Consider the following 15,913-nt stretch of genomic DNA (forward strand, 5'->3'; position numbering starts at 1 on the left):
AGCTACACGCAAGCTTGAGGAGCAGAGCAACTTGATAACAACCGCCAGGTCTTCACAGATTATGACGTTGTCATGCAGAATTTGCAGTTGAATTTGAGAATCCGAGATTACGGCAGTTTACGTGTTGTACGGTTCAGGACAAATGGTTATTAAAAAAATAAAATTAAAAAATGTTTTGGTTTTTTTTGCATTTTTTTTCTTATCTTCCCTCCAATTTTCTGAGGCCCTCCTAACGCCCCCTGGCGGCCCACCAGGGGGCCGCGGCTCCCACTTTGAAAACCACTGGTTTAGAGCATGACGGCAATCTTGCTGAACGTATAGGGCTTGTAATGTTGCGGTGTCCGCACAGGCAGGGTGTTTTTTGTATCTGTGAATTATTCAAAAAACTTTTTTACATTGCCGTTCTGCCACATTGCCGTAACAACGCTCCGCCATTAAGCCGCCTTTGCCATTTTACATTTGACCAAGCAACGCTGGTGTAAAGCCTCCCCAGTGTGTGTTTTTACGTTGTGTTCCGAAAAGCGCAAGCTTCATATACACGCACAAATCATTCCGCCTCCTTGCATTTTACATAAAAGATGAGGCATAACAGAGACGTAATAATCTGGCAGTGTAAACGGGGCTAAAGAAACTGTAGTGAAAAGTGTAATATTGCTTGTATGATGTAAATATGACGACCCACAGATCATTTTTACAGTCGGTTTTGCTGTGGCAGGCTGTGTTGCTGGTGATGTTGGATATTTTGGCAGAATGAACGCAGGTCGACTGAAAATTAAAGAGGACTTAGAAATGAACCTTGAGGTACTCCAAAGGTAATGCAAGTAGTCAATAATAAGTTACTCATGGAGTTTAACTACGTTCTATCTAATGGTATGAATAAAACCAACAAAGTGCAGTGTCTTTGATGCAAACGCAAGTTTTTAGGAGGTCTATGAAAATGGCATGCTCCTGTATCGAACTCTGCATGGAAGTCTGAAGGAATTCAAACATGTTTTCGTGATATTATACTCTTTTTTTTTTTTATTGATTCAGTTTTGGCTGTTGCTCTGTCCTTTTATATTAAGAATTCAATTTTCTTTAAACAATCCACTTTATTTACAGTGTGACAAAAGAAAACTCAAGTGCTCCTCCAGAGTAAAATTCATCAGAGTATCATGACGGATTCTCTGGCACGGAGCCGCAGATTTATCCATTCTGTCCAGAAACAATTCCCATCACCACTGCTGCACCCACTTTTATTGGCAGTCGCCACTCTGTAAAGATAATGGGACAGATGACTTTCCGTGGCCGGCAAAGATAATCAAGGTAATGAGTAATTACTGACAAAGCTATGGAGGTAATTGCAATTTATTGATCTGTGCTCATTTTAGGAGCCAGGCTGGTGCGCTGTGAGACATTTACAGAATATTTGTACCCTAAAGTTTGGAATTTTATTAAATTTCGAACCACTATAAAAGTTTGAAAATCAATTTAGCACAAAAAAATATATACTTGAATGTTCAACATGCATGTGCACCAGCCAAGTCGATTTTAAAAGTGGTCCTTTGTGCAAGAGTTTCCTCTCAATGTTAAGCTTTTCCATGACTTGTGGCTCCTGAAATCCCACAGCGAGGGTCTTAATTGGAACAAGCATGTGGTCCAACTTACTCTTCCTGTGCGAAATGAGAGAAAGAAAAAAAGAAAGTCCTGAGAGCAGAGAGAGCGGCTTCTGGAGGGGGGGAAAAGAAATGTCTCTTCACAGTGTGAGAGGTTCAGCTGAGAAAACTTGCAGCCCTACTTCTCTCACATCCTACATATTTGGAATGTCCGACCTCCGTGGACATAAAAAGTTGTTATATCATGATGTAGGATGACATATTGTACATAACTTTGTCCCTTTATTCCTTTTTTCCAAGTGGCCAGTTGTAGCAGTGAAGAGGAAAACAGGACCCAGCTTGCACCTTGCACCTGAAGAGGGCGCCCTTACAGTTCAATCACTTGGCTGTGCAGTGAAGGTGAGATGATAATAGATGGTGGATTGATAAGTTTAAACACAACATAAAACAACGACAATCTTAACCACAAACTGAACTTTTAAGTTACCCTTGTACTACCCAACCCCTTTGTCTATCTTTTATTGGGCTCTATCCTTCATACACTGTAAAAACAAATCCCTCTGAGGCATGACTGTTGGATGTTTAACATCCTTTGTCTGCTGGCAAACAGGAGGCCTACAGCAGAACCTCCAAAGGCTTCCCTCCACATCACTCAGGCGCAGCTTGTCAGACACGCTGCACATAATATCCCAAGGCAAGAAATCTGAAAGTCTCCCCGGCAGCCTGAGAGACGCTTTGTGTGTTTGTCTCCTCCGCTTTCTCTCCCGCACACACGCAGGGGGGGCATCAAACAGACGAAGAAGAACCATTGGCTCGGAGGAACTGATGACGGGGCGAGCGCACTGGCTTCTCCAGGAGCGCAGCAGAACACACACTGCACCTCCGAGCAGTGGGATGAGACCAGTCTGAGGGACTGGGATGAGCCTTTAACTTGGGAACTTTTTTTTCTTTCTTCCTCCGCTGTTATTATTATTTTTTGTTAATTTCGAAAAGGTGGAAACGTGTTTGGACGAGCGCGTCTTTTCTCTCCAGGAGCGCGCAGTGTGGCGCACGCTGGAAAACAAAAACAGCTCAGTGCAGCGACTGCAGCGCAGGCAGGTTTGCGTTTTAAAAGCAGCAGGAGAGGCAGAGGAGTTACGGAGTCCGCGCAGGGGGAAGCGGTGCAGGAGAAAGACGGACACCACTCTGATTAAAAAACCCGGGATATTGAGGAGAAAGCAGAAGTTGGATATGGCGGCGTTGAAGACGTTCGACCTTCTCGTTGGAGTTGTTTTAGTTTTGCAGTGTGTGGGGGATGCACGAGCCGAGATCACAGCCGGTAACGGTAAGAAACAGCACCTTAAGACCTGCTTCATCCAATCCTTCACGCACAAGTCAAATGCGCCTTTAAAACATGCAGCAGAGTATTTAACCTGCTCACGTTTACTGTCAGACACAGGTGGACAGCGGTTTGCTCTTGCATGAGATTTAGTTACTTCTGTGCTCCTTGCATCGTTTGTATTTGCATTAGAGGTCTGTTTATTATCTCTGAATTCTCCTGTCTTGCACACACAGAACCCCTGCTTACATTCAGACTCCCTCGAGGCTGTTCCTCTTTCATGCTCTTATTTTTAGTCTGCATAGGAGGCTGATATGACCTACTAACTTCCTTTTTTCACTCAAGATCAAAGGCTTTGTTTTACTCCAATTATCATATTTTCAAAACCATTACAAGTTTGAATTAATTGGCTTTCTTTATTAATATTTGCTCATGCATTCCCCCTAGGCTGTACAGTAACACAGTGAAAGCAGTCCAGGATATTTCACCCACAACTGTCTCTTTATGCATGTGAGATTTCCCTCTCTGTTATGACCTGGAAAGTTCTGCAACCTTCTGCAACTTTGAACACATTTGGGATCAGTGTACTTTGCACGGCACAGGTGCTTTCCTCCTGCAGAGGAAGTGCACGCTTTCCTCCTCTTCATGCCCTTGTGGAGTCCTGAACAATATCCCTACTGTAAAAGCCAAACGTGTGCGCAGAAAGTCCACTAATCTCAAATCTGGTTCATCCCATAGGCTACTGTACACACACACACACACACTCTGACAGTCGGTGGAATAGGTTCATGCCGACGTTGCTTCTGTCCACACAGGCGAGCTCTTGTTTCCCGGAGCTTTTATTGCTGGCTGCAGTTTTTCATCACATATCAGATAGTGGTTAGAGAAATGTTGGGCTGCTGACAGTGACTGTAAATTAAACCCGTGTGTGTGTGTGAGAGAGAGAGAGAGAGAGAGGGAGGGAGAGAGTGTGTGAGCAGACCGCAAAGTAACTGGAATGCATGTCTTTGTGAGGTGCTATCAGTCGCACACACTTTCAGGTCTCACACAGGCTTGTTTTGAGATTCAGTCAATCTGCTGCTGCTGCACACAACCTGGACTGTTTGTTGTAAACGCTCAGAGTGGGTCTTGTTTTAGAGGTTACTCTAACTCCAAAACACCACACAGAAAAAATCCCTCTTAGAGCGTCTTCTCCCGCTCGGGCCGGACACTTTTAGCATGTAGGACAGTATTTTTAGACACCCAGGCGAGGCGAGGCGCTTCCCAAGTCGTGGATTGACCCCGACTCGCGCGGCCCCTGTCCTTCCTGAGAAAAGCTTTTGTTGCACAGGTGCAGGATAAAAAGCACTTTTCACCAGCAGAGTCTTACAAAGCAGCTCCTGCAGAGTCTGAGATGTGCACGACGCTTGGGAGCGTTCATTCCCCTGCTTGCATTTATTACTCAGATGAGCTGTGGAGCACATCTGGGCGAAATTACACGACATCCTGTGAGCTCAATGCATGCGTTTTTTTGTTTTTTTTTCAAAAAGCCTCCAGCCTGTGATGTTAACCGGCTGATGCTCTCACCAGTTGCACATTCACAAAAATTGGGGCTGATTTGGAGGTTAATCTGCACTCTGAGATGTTCCACTAGAGTCTGGAGTGTGTCTGCGTGCGAGATACGGGGAGCAAAAGGAGGGAGAGAGAGCGTGAGAGAGAAAGTCCTGCCTCACATAATGATGTGGTTTGATTTAAAAGTCTGGTCTGAGGGCTGTTAATGTGCTAAGACTGTGGTTGTGTGTGGAATGGCTTTGGTTGTGGAGTTGTGTGTCGCGCTGCAGGCTCAGGGAGGCTGGTGGAGGGGTTAACCAGCTCTTAGATGTGTGCGATGTGGACGTCTCGAGCTCCAACGTGGTGCAGCTCCTCATCCATCATGCTGCCAGGAGCTGCCTCTGCATCATGCAAACACACACTCGGAGGCATGTAGGAGGGTGAGCTGCAGGGGAACATGCGGACCGACCCTCGTGATGAGTTCTGATTCCTAACAGGATCTATCATGCACAATTTCTTGTTATTAAGCCTCTCTAAAGCCCCTTTCACACATGCACTGCACTCCTATTTTTCACCCGAACTTTATGCAGACTTTTTCCTGCCAGCCTCCTCGTAAAATGTTCGCAAGAAGATGTGTGAACGCAGCAGGTAACAGCCCGATGTTACGGGGTGACGACGTTTATATCATTCAACCAGTACCGGAAGAGCGACACATAGGGTGATTTAAAACGTCCGAGGTTGGAGAAGATGGGATCATTCACAAGACGACAATAGCAAAGATGTCTGCAAAGTGGAGAGATGAAGCGATTTGGGAGCTGTTAGGGCCAACAGCAAAATTGTTTGCCAGTTACCGGGAACGCAGCGTCCTTTTTATGCCGTGTCCCGCCTCATGAGACTGCAGGACTGCATGTGTGAGAAGAGATTTGTCACTGCCAGTGTTGCCAGACTGAAAACACAGTGATGTCGTACTGCATCGTATTTTACCAAAAACTGTCATACGTATAAAGAAAAACGAGAAAGGGTCAAAATACCACATTGAAGTGCAAAACTGTGCCCTGCATGCGCACCATATTGATGCAACAACACGGAGGTCCCGTCCTTTGAACAACAACTGTATGATTCACACAACAGAGTCGGTTGCAGTTACCCTTCAAAACTAAAGCACCATATAACTAAATCCTCGCACATTCGGAGAAGCTGCTTGCAAGCAGCGCTCGCGCAGAGATGCAATGAGTGACAGATGCATCTCTGAACTGTTATTGTGGGTTTCTTTGAAAGGGATGTACATCTGGCAACACTGGTCACTGCAGCTGTCTGCAAAGGAAAGACTAGGGACCCATATGAACGTGCTAAATCTGTCAGTTTGTTTTCTTTGTTAGGCTAGATTTCGATGGAAACATTTGTTGTTCAAAAGACCGACTGAACCTGAAATGTTGTAAAATGCGAAAGCAAGTTCCCTCTTTAAACACGATCTTCCATTCTTTCAGGTTTTTTTGTTTTTTCGGCCTCTATAGTATGAAGAAAAGCCGCTCCAACGGCTGCCTCAGGTGTTGTGTCGAAGTCTGTTTCCTTGTCAATTTGTACCTCAACGTGAACCAAACCTTGTCCTTAACCACATCAACTTAACTCTCCGGAGGTGTAAACGTAACCTAACCCCCACCTGTCTGAAGTGCCTGCTCAAAGGCACAGACTTCAACACGAACCCTGGAGAAGAGAATGATTTCACATTTGGGTATCGTGCATCGTGCAAAGTCATGCAGCAGTCATAAGAGAAGTGTCTTAAGCCCTACAACCCTTGACAGTCCACACATTATTATTTATTGTTGGTTGATGAGGTGGTTTCCCACCAAAGAAACAACTTAAAAAGATTCAATAAGGGATCGTTTTCATTCCTAACTCTGCCGGTAGCTCTCGTCTTAAAGGATGATTCTGTCCTCTAAATGGGAGGTCCAGCTCCGTCTCCTTTAGCGAGGAGTTTGTAAGCCTCCTTGGAATCTCACCCCCGCCGGCCATCCCTCCCTCTTTCTGACATTGCACATTTCAGCCCGGGCAGAATGAGCTGGCCTCTTTATTGGCCCTCTGAATGACCTGCTGAAAGGACCTGCCATGAATGGATGACGGGGGTGGGGCGGTCTTTGAGAGACAGGGAGGGGCAGCAGCGGTGGATGCTGGGGGTGTATATGCAGCCACAGTGGGCATCGCGGAAGCATTGTGGCAGGGCCGCCCCCCCCTGAACCAGCATGCAACAGCAGCACCAGGCTCCTGCATTAGTCACGCCCCGGCCCTTGTCGGCCCACGAAGAAGCTCGGTCTGACGGCTGGAGCGGCACGCAGAGTTCAATAGGCTCTGAGACAAAGAGCAAAGAGGCCACGAGTTAATGAAACCAGGCGCGGCTAAGCTCCTCTTTAGATCTCCCTCTTTGTCTTTCATGTGGTTCAAAAGCTCCTTCACTTCCAATTGTTGCCCTGCTTCACAAGAGCATTTTTCTTACTCCATTCTACTTTGTGATTTTGTATTTAAAGCAACAAAAATTTCCGATCTCGTCTGTCAGAGGAAGTTTGAAAAGGTCAGGAGCAGGAGCCTTGTTACGAAGCGATACAGATCTGAATGTCGAGAGATGACGAGCATTTTCCATTCATGATAAACCACGGATCCACAGCTGCTGGTAGACCGCAGCGACGTCCACATACGGGCTGTTATCTGCTCCTCCTTTTAAATCCGCTGCCAGAGGAGATGCTGGATCGTCAGCTGAGGAGTGAAAAGAGGAAAATGTTTTTATTGAGGAGGGAGGGGTTGATTTTCTTTTGCGTGCAAAGGGAAACTTGAGGAGATAATGAGGAAAGGGAGGAGGCCTCTAAGCTGACCACAGGAAAGAATTACAGCAAAATATTACCTCCAAAGGATAGCGAGTGATGATTAACTGCATAGATTAAGGAGAAATTGTTCCCTTGGACAATCTTCAGTGGTAATATATCGTCAAACTTATCAAGCTGGACATTTTGAAGGAGAGTTTATTTCCTGTAATGCTTTTAATCATGTTTGTAGGCCACAACGTGCGTGATTAGGTCGTATATACGGCATCAGGATCTCATATTTGCCTGAAAAGTCCAAAGTTTCCGTGGTCGTTGTAGTTTTTATTTCCCCTCGCATCACGCTGAAGGCTCACAGATAAACCAGTTATGCCAGGATGTTGTGGTGGCCCACTTACAGACGCAACCGCTGCAGGGAGAAGACAACAAAAGCTGGCAGAAGAAAGGACTCAAGTAGTCGTTTTTTTTGTCACATTTTGTACTGAAAGGAAGCAGAAGATGATGGCACACTTTAGAAGAATGAGCGGAGAAGTCCGTCAAGCGCACGGTGCAGCCAGAAATGTAGATGTTGCCTTTTAAAATGTTTGAGGATGGACTGTTAATGTCGTTACCGGTCTCATGCACGGCGTCTGCAGCTCTTTGTCCGGTCTTGTTCTGAGCACTGCTGGACGCCTGAATTATAGCCGAACATATTTCTCTACTTTGGCAGATTTAACGTTTAGTGCACCATCTATTGAGAGACTCTCAGCACCAGGCCAAAAAGTGCATTTAGGTTCATATTTCAGCCTCTCAGAGTCTCTTATGAGCTTCCAATACGGCTGCAATGTTTTTCTTGTTCCCCAGAATAATCAGGACTGTTGGAGAGTCAGATTTATTTAAAGGGGCACGCTGCATTCGAGATTAATGATGGAATAAATTGCACATAATGTAGAATTTATATGAATATATTGGATGCCAGTTGGGATAACTCATCACAGACCAGTAACACATCCATGCCAAAGACATTTGGTTTTCAGTGGAATGGACAGTAACTTCCTCTTAACTGATACAATATGAGGGAATGTAAAGTAATGTAAGTTTTACCCAAATCAAACTGTGACTCTGAGCTTCAAGACTTCTTCGGGGATCAAAGGTCAACATCCAGATGTAGTAGCTTTAGAGGCAGAACCCAATTTAGGTAGAAATGATGAATTGCTCTATTGACTGTGTGTTCCCTGGCGTGTGAAGGTGCCTTTAGCTTCTTTCGTCTGCTAGCAAACAACAGAAAAATGTCTACAAGCTGCTGTGTGTTTGGATGCACCAAGAACAAGGTGAAAATAACCCAGAACAAACTTTTTATTAGCATTTAAACTGAAAAAATGAGCCTTTTAAGATGACTGATGGGCAAACAAACTGTAGAGGCCAAAGCTAAGCTAAGAAAGCCAGGGTTTGATAGCTGTTGGAGTTGGTGGTTGCCATTATTGAGACAGTTCTCTTAGAAAAGCGAGGAAAGAAAAGAAAAGGGGACACTTACATAGACATGAGCCCCTTATGCTCTGCCAGTTCAACACGGGATTATTGAGAAGAAACAGCGTCTGTGTAAGCAGCGGAGCCAGCAGGGTGGAACAGCGCCGTGTGTGTGTATTTGAATCACGCGAGGTAACGTGTGTTTACACCTCCCTCACGTTTTGCTTCCGCTACGCCAGAACGCTGTGTAAAAACACACGTGGGGCGGCTTTATGTTGGTGTTGCGTGGTCCAATGTAAAATGGCAAAGGCTGCATGACGGCGGAGGCTTGTTACGGCGCCGAGTTTTAGTTTTTAGCTAGCTGAAGGCATTCTGTTAGCATCTCAGGTTGCATATTGTGTTGCAGTTTTCTATCCTTCTGTTGGGCTTGGTTGATTGTGTTGGCTTGGATGTACTTGGATGCCTCACTTAAACAGTGGATGGGACACTGATGTTCTGCTGCCAAGGCTAACAGGCCTGAAATCCTGGCACATTTAAGCTTGACACACATTAGTAAGAGTCTGGTATTTAACGACAGTTAAGTAAAGTTCACAGTTCTGATTTTATGAGCAACATTTCGTAAAATGGCTGGCTGGTTTGCACTCAGCTGCGTCACTTTTACCCGGGGTCCCTGTTGGCTGAAACCTGTTAAAACATCTCAAAGAGCTGATGATGTGAAACACAGATGGAGGGATTTCACGCTAGCTTCTCAACAGACCTGATGGAAAAGGATTTATTGAATCTGATGAGTAAAAAAGATGAAGAATTGCTTGCAGGTGTTACAGATTAACTATGTCATTCATTGCTCTTTCAAACTATTGATGAAAACAGGAAGTGATTTTGATTTTGACGCTCTATCTACGAACCCCAGCAGCTGCACGTTCTGTATGTGCATCACAACATAAACCAGGCTCTCTAAATGCGAACATTATGTACGCTTCCTGCCTCTTTTCCACACGCCGCCTGCACAGAAATGATGAAAAGAGTCATAAGATTTGGTGTGCTCGCTCGCTGTAGAAAGTTGAAAGAGGCGGCTCTCCAAAGGGGGAACAAAGTGTTACATGCGTGGCTATCATGAAGGAAGAGCGGGGAGTGTGTTTAAGGCCGTCCGGGCATGCTGAAAGGAGATAAGGTGCCGGCCCGGCGGAGGAGCCCGGCGCCCCACCCTGAAGCAGGCTTCATATCCTGAGCCCAGCAGGAGCGGCGGCTTGGCTTTGTCTCACAAAAGCAAGTGTCACTCACTGGGTTTACGGCATGCTGCTACATGCCTTCGCCTATATGTGCAACTGTGTGTGAAAGTCCTCTCTCTCACACTCTGTGTCTGTCTGTTCCCATGAAGTTTGTTCTCACTGATGTTTTACTTTTCTGTTAGTCTTTGTATTTTGGAGTTCAGACAGAAGCTAATAGAGTAGAAGAAGGCCAGATTATAATGTTGCTTTTAAGGCCGTGTTTCAAACCTCAATACTTTTTGAGTCCAGACTTGCAGATATCAGATATCAAGGTCTGGTGGAAACACTCCAGAAGTTGGTCTTATTTTGTTCAAATAAAAACTGGCTTTGTGGGGTTTCTTGTAAATTGAGTCACTGGATAAGCTTTTTTTTGGCTATAATTTCAAATCGACCCTTCGAAACCTCTCAGAAATAGTAGACCCAACAAAAAAGCTGCAGTCATTAGCATGTCTGGCTAACCTTACCATGTACAGTAGTAGCCAAATAAAGCATTATTCCAAAGCCTAATAGCTTTTCATACTTTATTGTGTAGTATTTGCCAACTGCCTGGACGCAGGTCTTCAATGCTACAATACCAGCATGGAGGCTAATGTTAGCGACACTGTCCTGTTATTGAATTTTGGGTAGTTTTTACACATAAAACCAGCCAAATAGCTGAAGAGGAGTTAAACATATAGCATAGTATAAACCTAACGTCTTGTAAACAACACAGCTAAACTAGCTAGTTTTACAAAGCAGAACAAAGCAGCTTATTTCGTGTTCTCAACAAAAATCAACTGAAGAGGATGCTAACCCTTTGCTAGCAACATGTAGCTTTCATCACAATATAACTTTCCCTATGCTAACACCGGGGGATTTTAGAAGATAACTATTTTACAGGTTTCTTCTCCTACGTTAGCTTGATTAGCTAGCTAGCTATAGTCGCCCTCTGCCGGCTACAGTTACACTTTCACCTGGCAAAATTTACCGTTTCTGCTTTTGTCTTCCTCTGTTTAGAAGATTTAACAGTCTATAAACTGTGTTTCTGCCGTGGTTAAAGCTTCACAGGTGTGTCGACGGTAGTAAAGGGGTGTGAGGGCTATGCTAACAGTGAGCAATGCCAACCCTTAGTTTAAGTACCTGTGACTGATATCTCTGTGATTTTTTAAAAGGTAGACTGAGTCAGCAAACTGCCAAACACTTTCATTTATTTTAGTGAGTGCAATTACATTTAACCTGACCCCTAACCTCAGCTCAGACTGATCTCTTTATTGGTCTGTTTATCATGTTAATAGCACGCTCCCTGGAGAAGCCATCAATTACGCTTTTATAACATGCAGTCGTGCTCTTCCTCTAAATAAACCTGATGTAACATGTAGCCTTTGCCATGATTAGCCTGCTAATGCTGCACAACCTTGAGTACGTTCAGACAGTGTTTCGAGCTGTGCCAGGCTAACCCTCCCACACACTGATGTGTTTTCCTTGCTGTAGGTCCAACAGCACTGCCTTTGTTACTCTGCCCGGGAAATGTCTCCACATCCCCTGTCCAGAAGTTTCTTTTCCCCGAACCAAACTCATCCTGACAAAGGAACAAGCATGCCCTGCGGCAACGGCTTTTCTCGCTGCAACACAGGCTGGAAGAGTCATGACGGGCTGCTGGAGCATTTTTGGGGGGTGAAAATCAAAAGATTTACAGCCACAAGTGTATTTCTGTGTGAGGAGGCAGATGATGGATTGTGACATTGACGACTGCATCAAAGCTGTCTTTTGTTTACCAGCTTAAATCTATAATGCATAAGGCCTGAGCAAATCTCCAGCATGTTTGAACTGGGTGTTTTTGTTGTTTTGTGCCTGTCTGTGGAAATACTGTTTTTATACTTGGAGGCTTTTTCTGGAGGTTAAATGTTATATATATACGAGATTCCCGGAATCACTAAATTGACACAGATTTATGGGCCCTGCAGCTTCAGGGAAATAAAATGGGTTCATCTGTGACTGTGTTTATTGAAGAGAGAACGGTCAACATTGCCCTGCGACTGTCTGATTCGCTCCCCGTGATGAAGATCCTTCGCAGTCTTTATAATGCATATTTAAAGGTATAATAAGTAGGATTTTTCCTTGCAATTTCTCAGCCCCTCCTCCTGGGCTCTTCGTCACCAGAAGCTAACTCTCTCGTGCGAGAACACGCCCCACGCGGCCGAGCTAACGACAGCATCACCGTTAGCTTGTCCTACCCGGTTTGAGGCGCCTACCTGACCAACAGAAAGAAGGCCAACTCTGCATCGCTCTGTTGCCATGTTCGCCGGTCTGAACGGGGCCCAGTTGCTAATTTGAAGCCCTCCCACACTCACCTATACGCTGTGATTGGCTCAGGGAACCACAACAGCGCCCCTCCTGAAAACGTCCTGTGCAAAGCGAAACAGAAGAGATGCAGAGGGAAGGGTCTCACACACACTCAACAACACACATTATATATTGTATATTGTATATTTGTAAAAGTTTATATTTTCTAGGAAAATCCTACTTATTAAACCTTAAGGCTAACTTCTTGGCTTTTCTGTTGACCCTTCAGAAGAAAAATCTGCCGGAAATGGGAGATAATGGAGAATTCCCAGAAGCGGGGAAAGGTTTCTTGAGGTCAGGTTGTTTTTTGTTTGGAGCATGCATCACTGGAAAAGCTTGTTCCAGTGTCTCCCAGCTGTCCACCTCCTGACTGCGCTGAGCTCATGCTGGAGCTGTAAACAGGAGGCCAGTTGGCAGCTCATTCGTTGTCTGAGTTGCACTTGCAGGACATTTTCATTTCTGCACTCCTGCCTTGTTTACGACTTCCCCTTTTCTCGACTCCTTACTTGATCAAACAATCTTGATTAAACGACAGTGAGCCAAACCACAGAGCGAAAAAAGAAATAGAAAGATCAACACGTAATTCTGGTAAATGAGGTTCAGTTTGTGCCAGGTGTTCAGGTTTCTGCCTCCACGCCGGGCGCTTGCTAGCTGAGATTTTCTCCCAGAGCTCGTTGCAGAGCAGGAACAAAGGCTTTCTTTGAGTCTTTGTGGTGATGAATTGCAAGGTGTAACAGCCGCCTTCTTGTGTGTGTGTGTGTGTGTGTGTGTGTGTGTGTGATATATGACAGTCAAAGCGCGGTTTGGCTTTGTGGGCTGCGAATTAGCTGGTCTGCAAGCCTTGGCCCGACTTCTTGCTGCATCTCTGTTAAATACAGGTGTTTATTATGCTTAGTGAGTATGAATATTTCTCGTAAAGCAAAGCCTTTTTTTACGCTTGGAATATTTTTTTCCACTTCTGTCCTTTTGGCGAACAAAACAGAGCTGGTGCAAGAAAGAGAAAGCGATTGCTCAAACAGCTTACGGAGAGTCTTTATAACTCAGGGAGGGCTACTCTTAGACACTTCCCTCCTTTAGTTTGATAAGTCTTTTATCTCGCCTTCAAACGTGCAGTATTCGCTCGCTCAGTGTCACTTAGAATAAATGTTTGTCAGATCTGGGCCCGTCCTGCGGAAGTACTCCGTCACCTTTGTGGGACTCTGCATTACAAATGTGTTGCTCCATATTTCTTGCAGGAATATGTCCCTACTAAAATGGTGAATTACATAAATTTTAGTCCAAAGACTGTGATGAACAGCACTTCTGTTTGCGATCATTAAAAGGTGTTTATGCAAGCGCTTTATGTCAGGTGTTGAGTGGAGCCCAAACCATAAAGTGTAAATTGACTCCCATTTAAAAGCCTTTGTTTCCGCTGCCCCAGACGGTTCTAATTAGATGGGGAGTAAATTAGTGTGAGCAGTTTAATTATGTGTTATTAATACAATAGCACAGAGGAAATAAATGCGCCCATCTCTCTAACAGGTGGGAGAAATAGGGGGACAGTGTAAAACAGTGCCATCATTAGGAGTGGCAGACAATATGGGATTTGTAATTGATAGATGCTCAGCCACGTCATCAAGGTACGGTAGCCCTGAGGTGCCAAACACAGAAACAAAATCATAGCAGAAAAACTATAAAATTTTCGAAAATAAAACAGTTTTGAAAACACAACATTGTTTTTTTCAACAACAAAACACAAAACAACATTTAAGATTAAAAAAAAAATAAAACACAACATTTACAACATTTGAGAAAAGTAAAAAATTAAAGTGTAAACAGGAAAATTTAAAAAACTTAACAGCAAAACAATAAACACATTTTAGAACACACAAAAAATTACTGTTACAATAACAAAAAATGAAACAAAACAACTGAAATTTTTTTTAATTTTGAGTTTAATGATTTTAATGTTTTGCACATCAGAACCTCCGTACAAGGAATAAAAGTGAAGGTGTCCTTTTTCCAGGATGTCCGGCATCCTCTCCATCCCCTTTTGCTGAACCCAGAGGCAGTGTCGAAGGGTTTATGATTTCACTGGTTTCCCACAGCAGCTCAAAGCTGATAGGTGTCTCGGGCAGAGGAGGTTCAGCTATTGATTAAATGTCTGGCTGGCTCCCCGTTCACCCGTGGCCCTCTGGTATCACTGACGCTGGAAGTGGTCAAGGTGCCAAAGCATTGTGCATCATCGCAACTTGGTCCTGCTCGCTGCCAACCCGACTTCATCTAAAGACATTTATTTAAGTCATAAATAAAGCATTTTGGGAATGTAATTTGACATCTGCGCTGTAATAAATGTTCGCTCTGTTTTGTTTTTGGCCTGATAAATTAAAGACCAGCTTCCCAGCACATATTGAACAGGGGTCAAATCTGAATTGCCCTCTCTGCTGAGGGCTGCCACGCTGATGATGTATGCCCTGAAAGTCCCATCTATCGACAAGGAGCCAAAACTGTAAATGAGAGGTGGTGATATGAATATAAATGAGTCATTTTATGTACTTTTCTCGCCATGAGCCAGCCCCAAATGGATGGCAGACGTGTTGGTTCTTATGCTGGTGCCTACTCCTCGCTCGATCCTTAAATAATCCACCATTTCTCCGCGGATACAAAGCCAATTGGGCAGCTTGTGATATAACATGCTAAAATGAATATGAAAAGTGTAATTTAAAGTGACATTTCCCCAAATGAACGAAACATTATAATGCAAAATCATCTACATGAAAGAAACATCAAAGTTATGTTGGAGGAAATTGCGTTCAAAACCCAGCACTGTTTGTGGACTTAAGTTTGTATGTTTACTGTACAAAGCGTGCCTCCTTTAGGGCTTTACGTCTTTGAATGTGGAGCCACATGTAATGAATTTGAAGGAGTGTTTTTCCCGAGGATGAACTCAGATCAGAGGAGATCAGCTCATCAGATGTTCCGCTGAGGCGTTTTATTGTTTGCTCATCATCTCTGCAAGCAATTAGGCCTGAACGGATGAATTGGAGGGTTTATTGCAGGGTCAAGCCCAGTACATGATTGCTCTCTCACTGTGCGTGTGTGCACGTGCAAGCTTTTGAATGTGCATGCATGTGTGATTAGTGTGTATATTTGTTGATGTGTGGCTCTGTTTGAGGTTATTGAGCAGCCACTTCACAGCTGCCCATCAGCAGAGGATTGTGTAGGCTATAATGTGTAAACAGATGGAACGGATGGTCTCTGTGAGGATCATTATGAGAAGCTCATTAATTCAAGAATAAAGTTGAAGGTCAGGAGACGCTTAAAAACCAGACTGGTATTGAAAGTATTTTTCAAAAGATGGACTTTTCTGTGTAAATGTTCTCAGGGGGTTTTAAATTTCTGTGTGTTTGTAGTAAAAATATTTTGTAATACAGAGGCAGTTCATCAGGTAGCATGGCGGCATTGTTAGCTTCGACTCCTCATTGATTTTAGCCATTTATACATGACTTTGTTACTCTGTATATTTCTTCATACATTTCCCCACACGGTACTAAGCAGTATCTAATGGTGAATAAAGTGCAGCTGTAAGCAACTGTTAGGCTAACGACCTTCCAAAGTTTGGGTTCTGCTTTCTTTGTAAACGGT

General features: G+C 44.2%; 1 protein-coding gene across 1 annotated transcript in view; it reads left to right on the forward strand.

The window, feature by feature from the left end:
- Nucleotides 1–2,437: 2,437 nt before the first annotated feature.
- The window catches only part of plxdc2b (plexin domain containing 2b), a 101,315-nt gene continuing 87,839 nt past the window's right edge, over nucleotides 2,438–15,913 (forward strand). Inside the window, exon 1 of the mRNA XM_069667621.1 lies at nucleotides 2,438–2,919. Within this exon, the coding sequence (XP_069523722.1) occupies nucleotides 2,826–2,919 (94 nt within the window). The 5' untranslated portion in view covers nucleotides 2,438–2,825. The remainder of the gene's footprint in view (nucleotides 2,920–15,913) is intronic.

The sequence above is a fragment of the Semicossyphus pulcher genome, unplaced genomic scaffold (genome assembly GCF_022749685.1).
Source record: "Semicossyphus pulcher isolate SPU_LCO1_2020_fin unplaced genomic scaffold, fSemPul1.0.p SCAF_18, whole genome shotgun sequence".
Classification (NCBI taxonomy): Eukaryota; Metazoa; Chordata; class Actinopteri; order Labriformes; family Labridae; genus Semicossyphus; species Semicossyphus pulcher.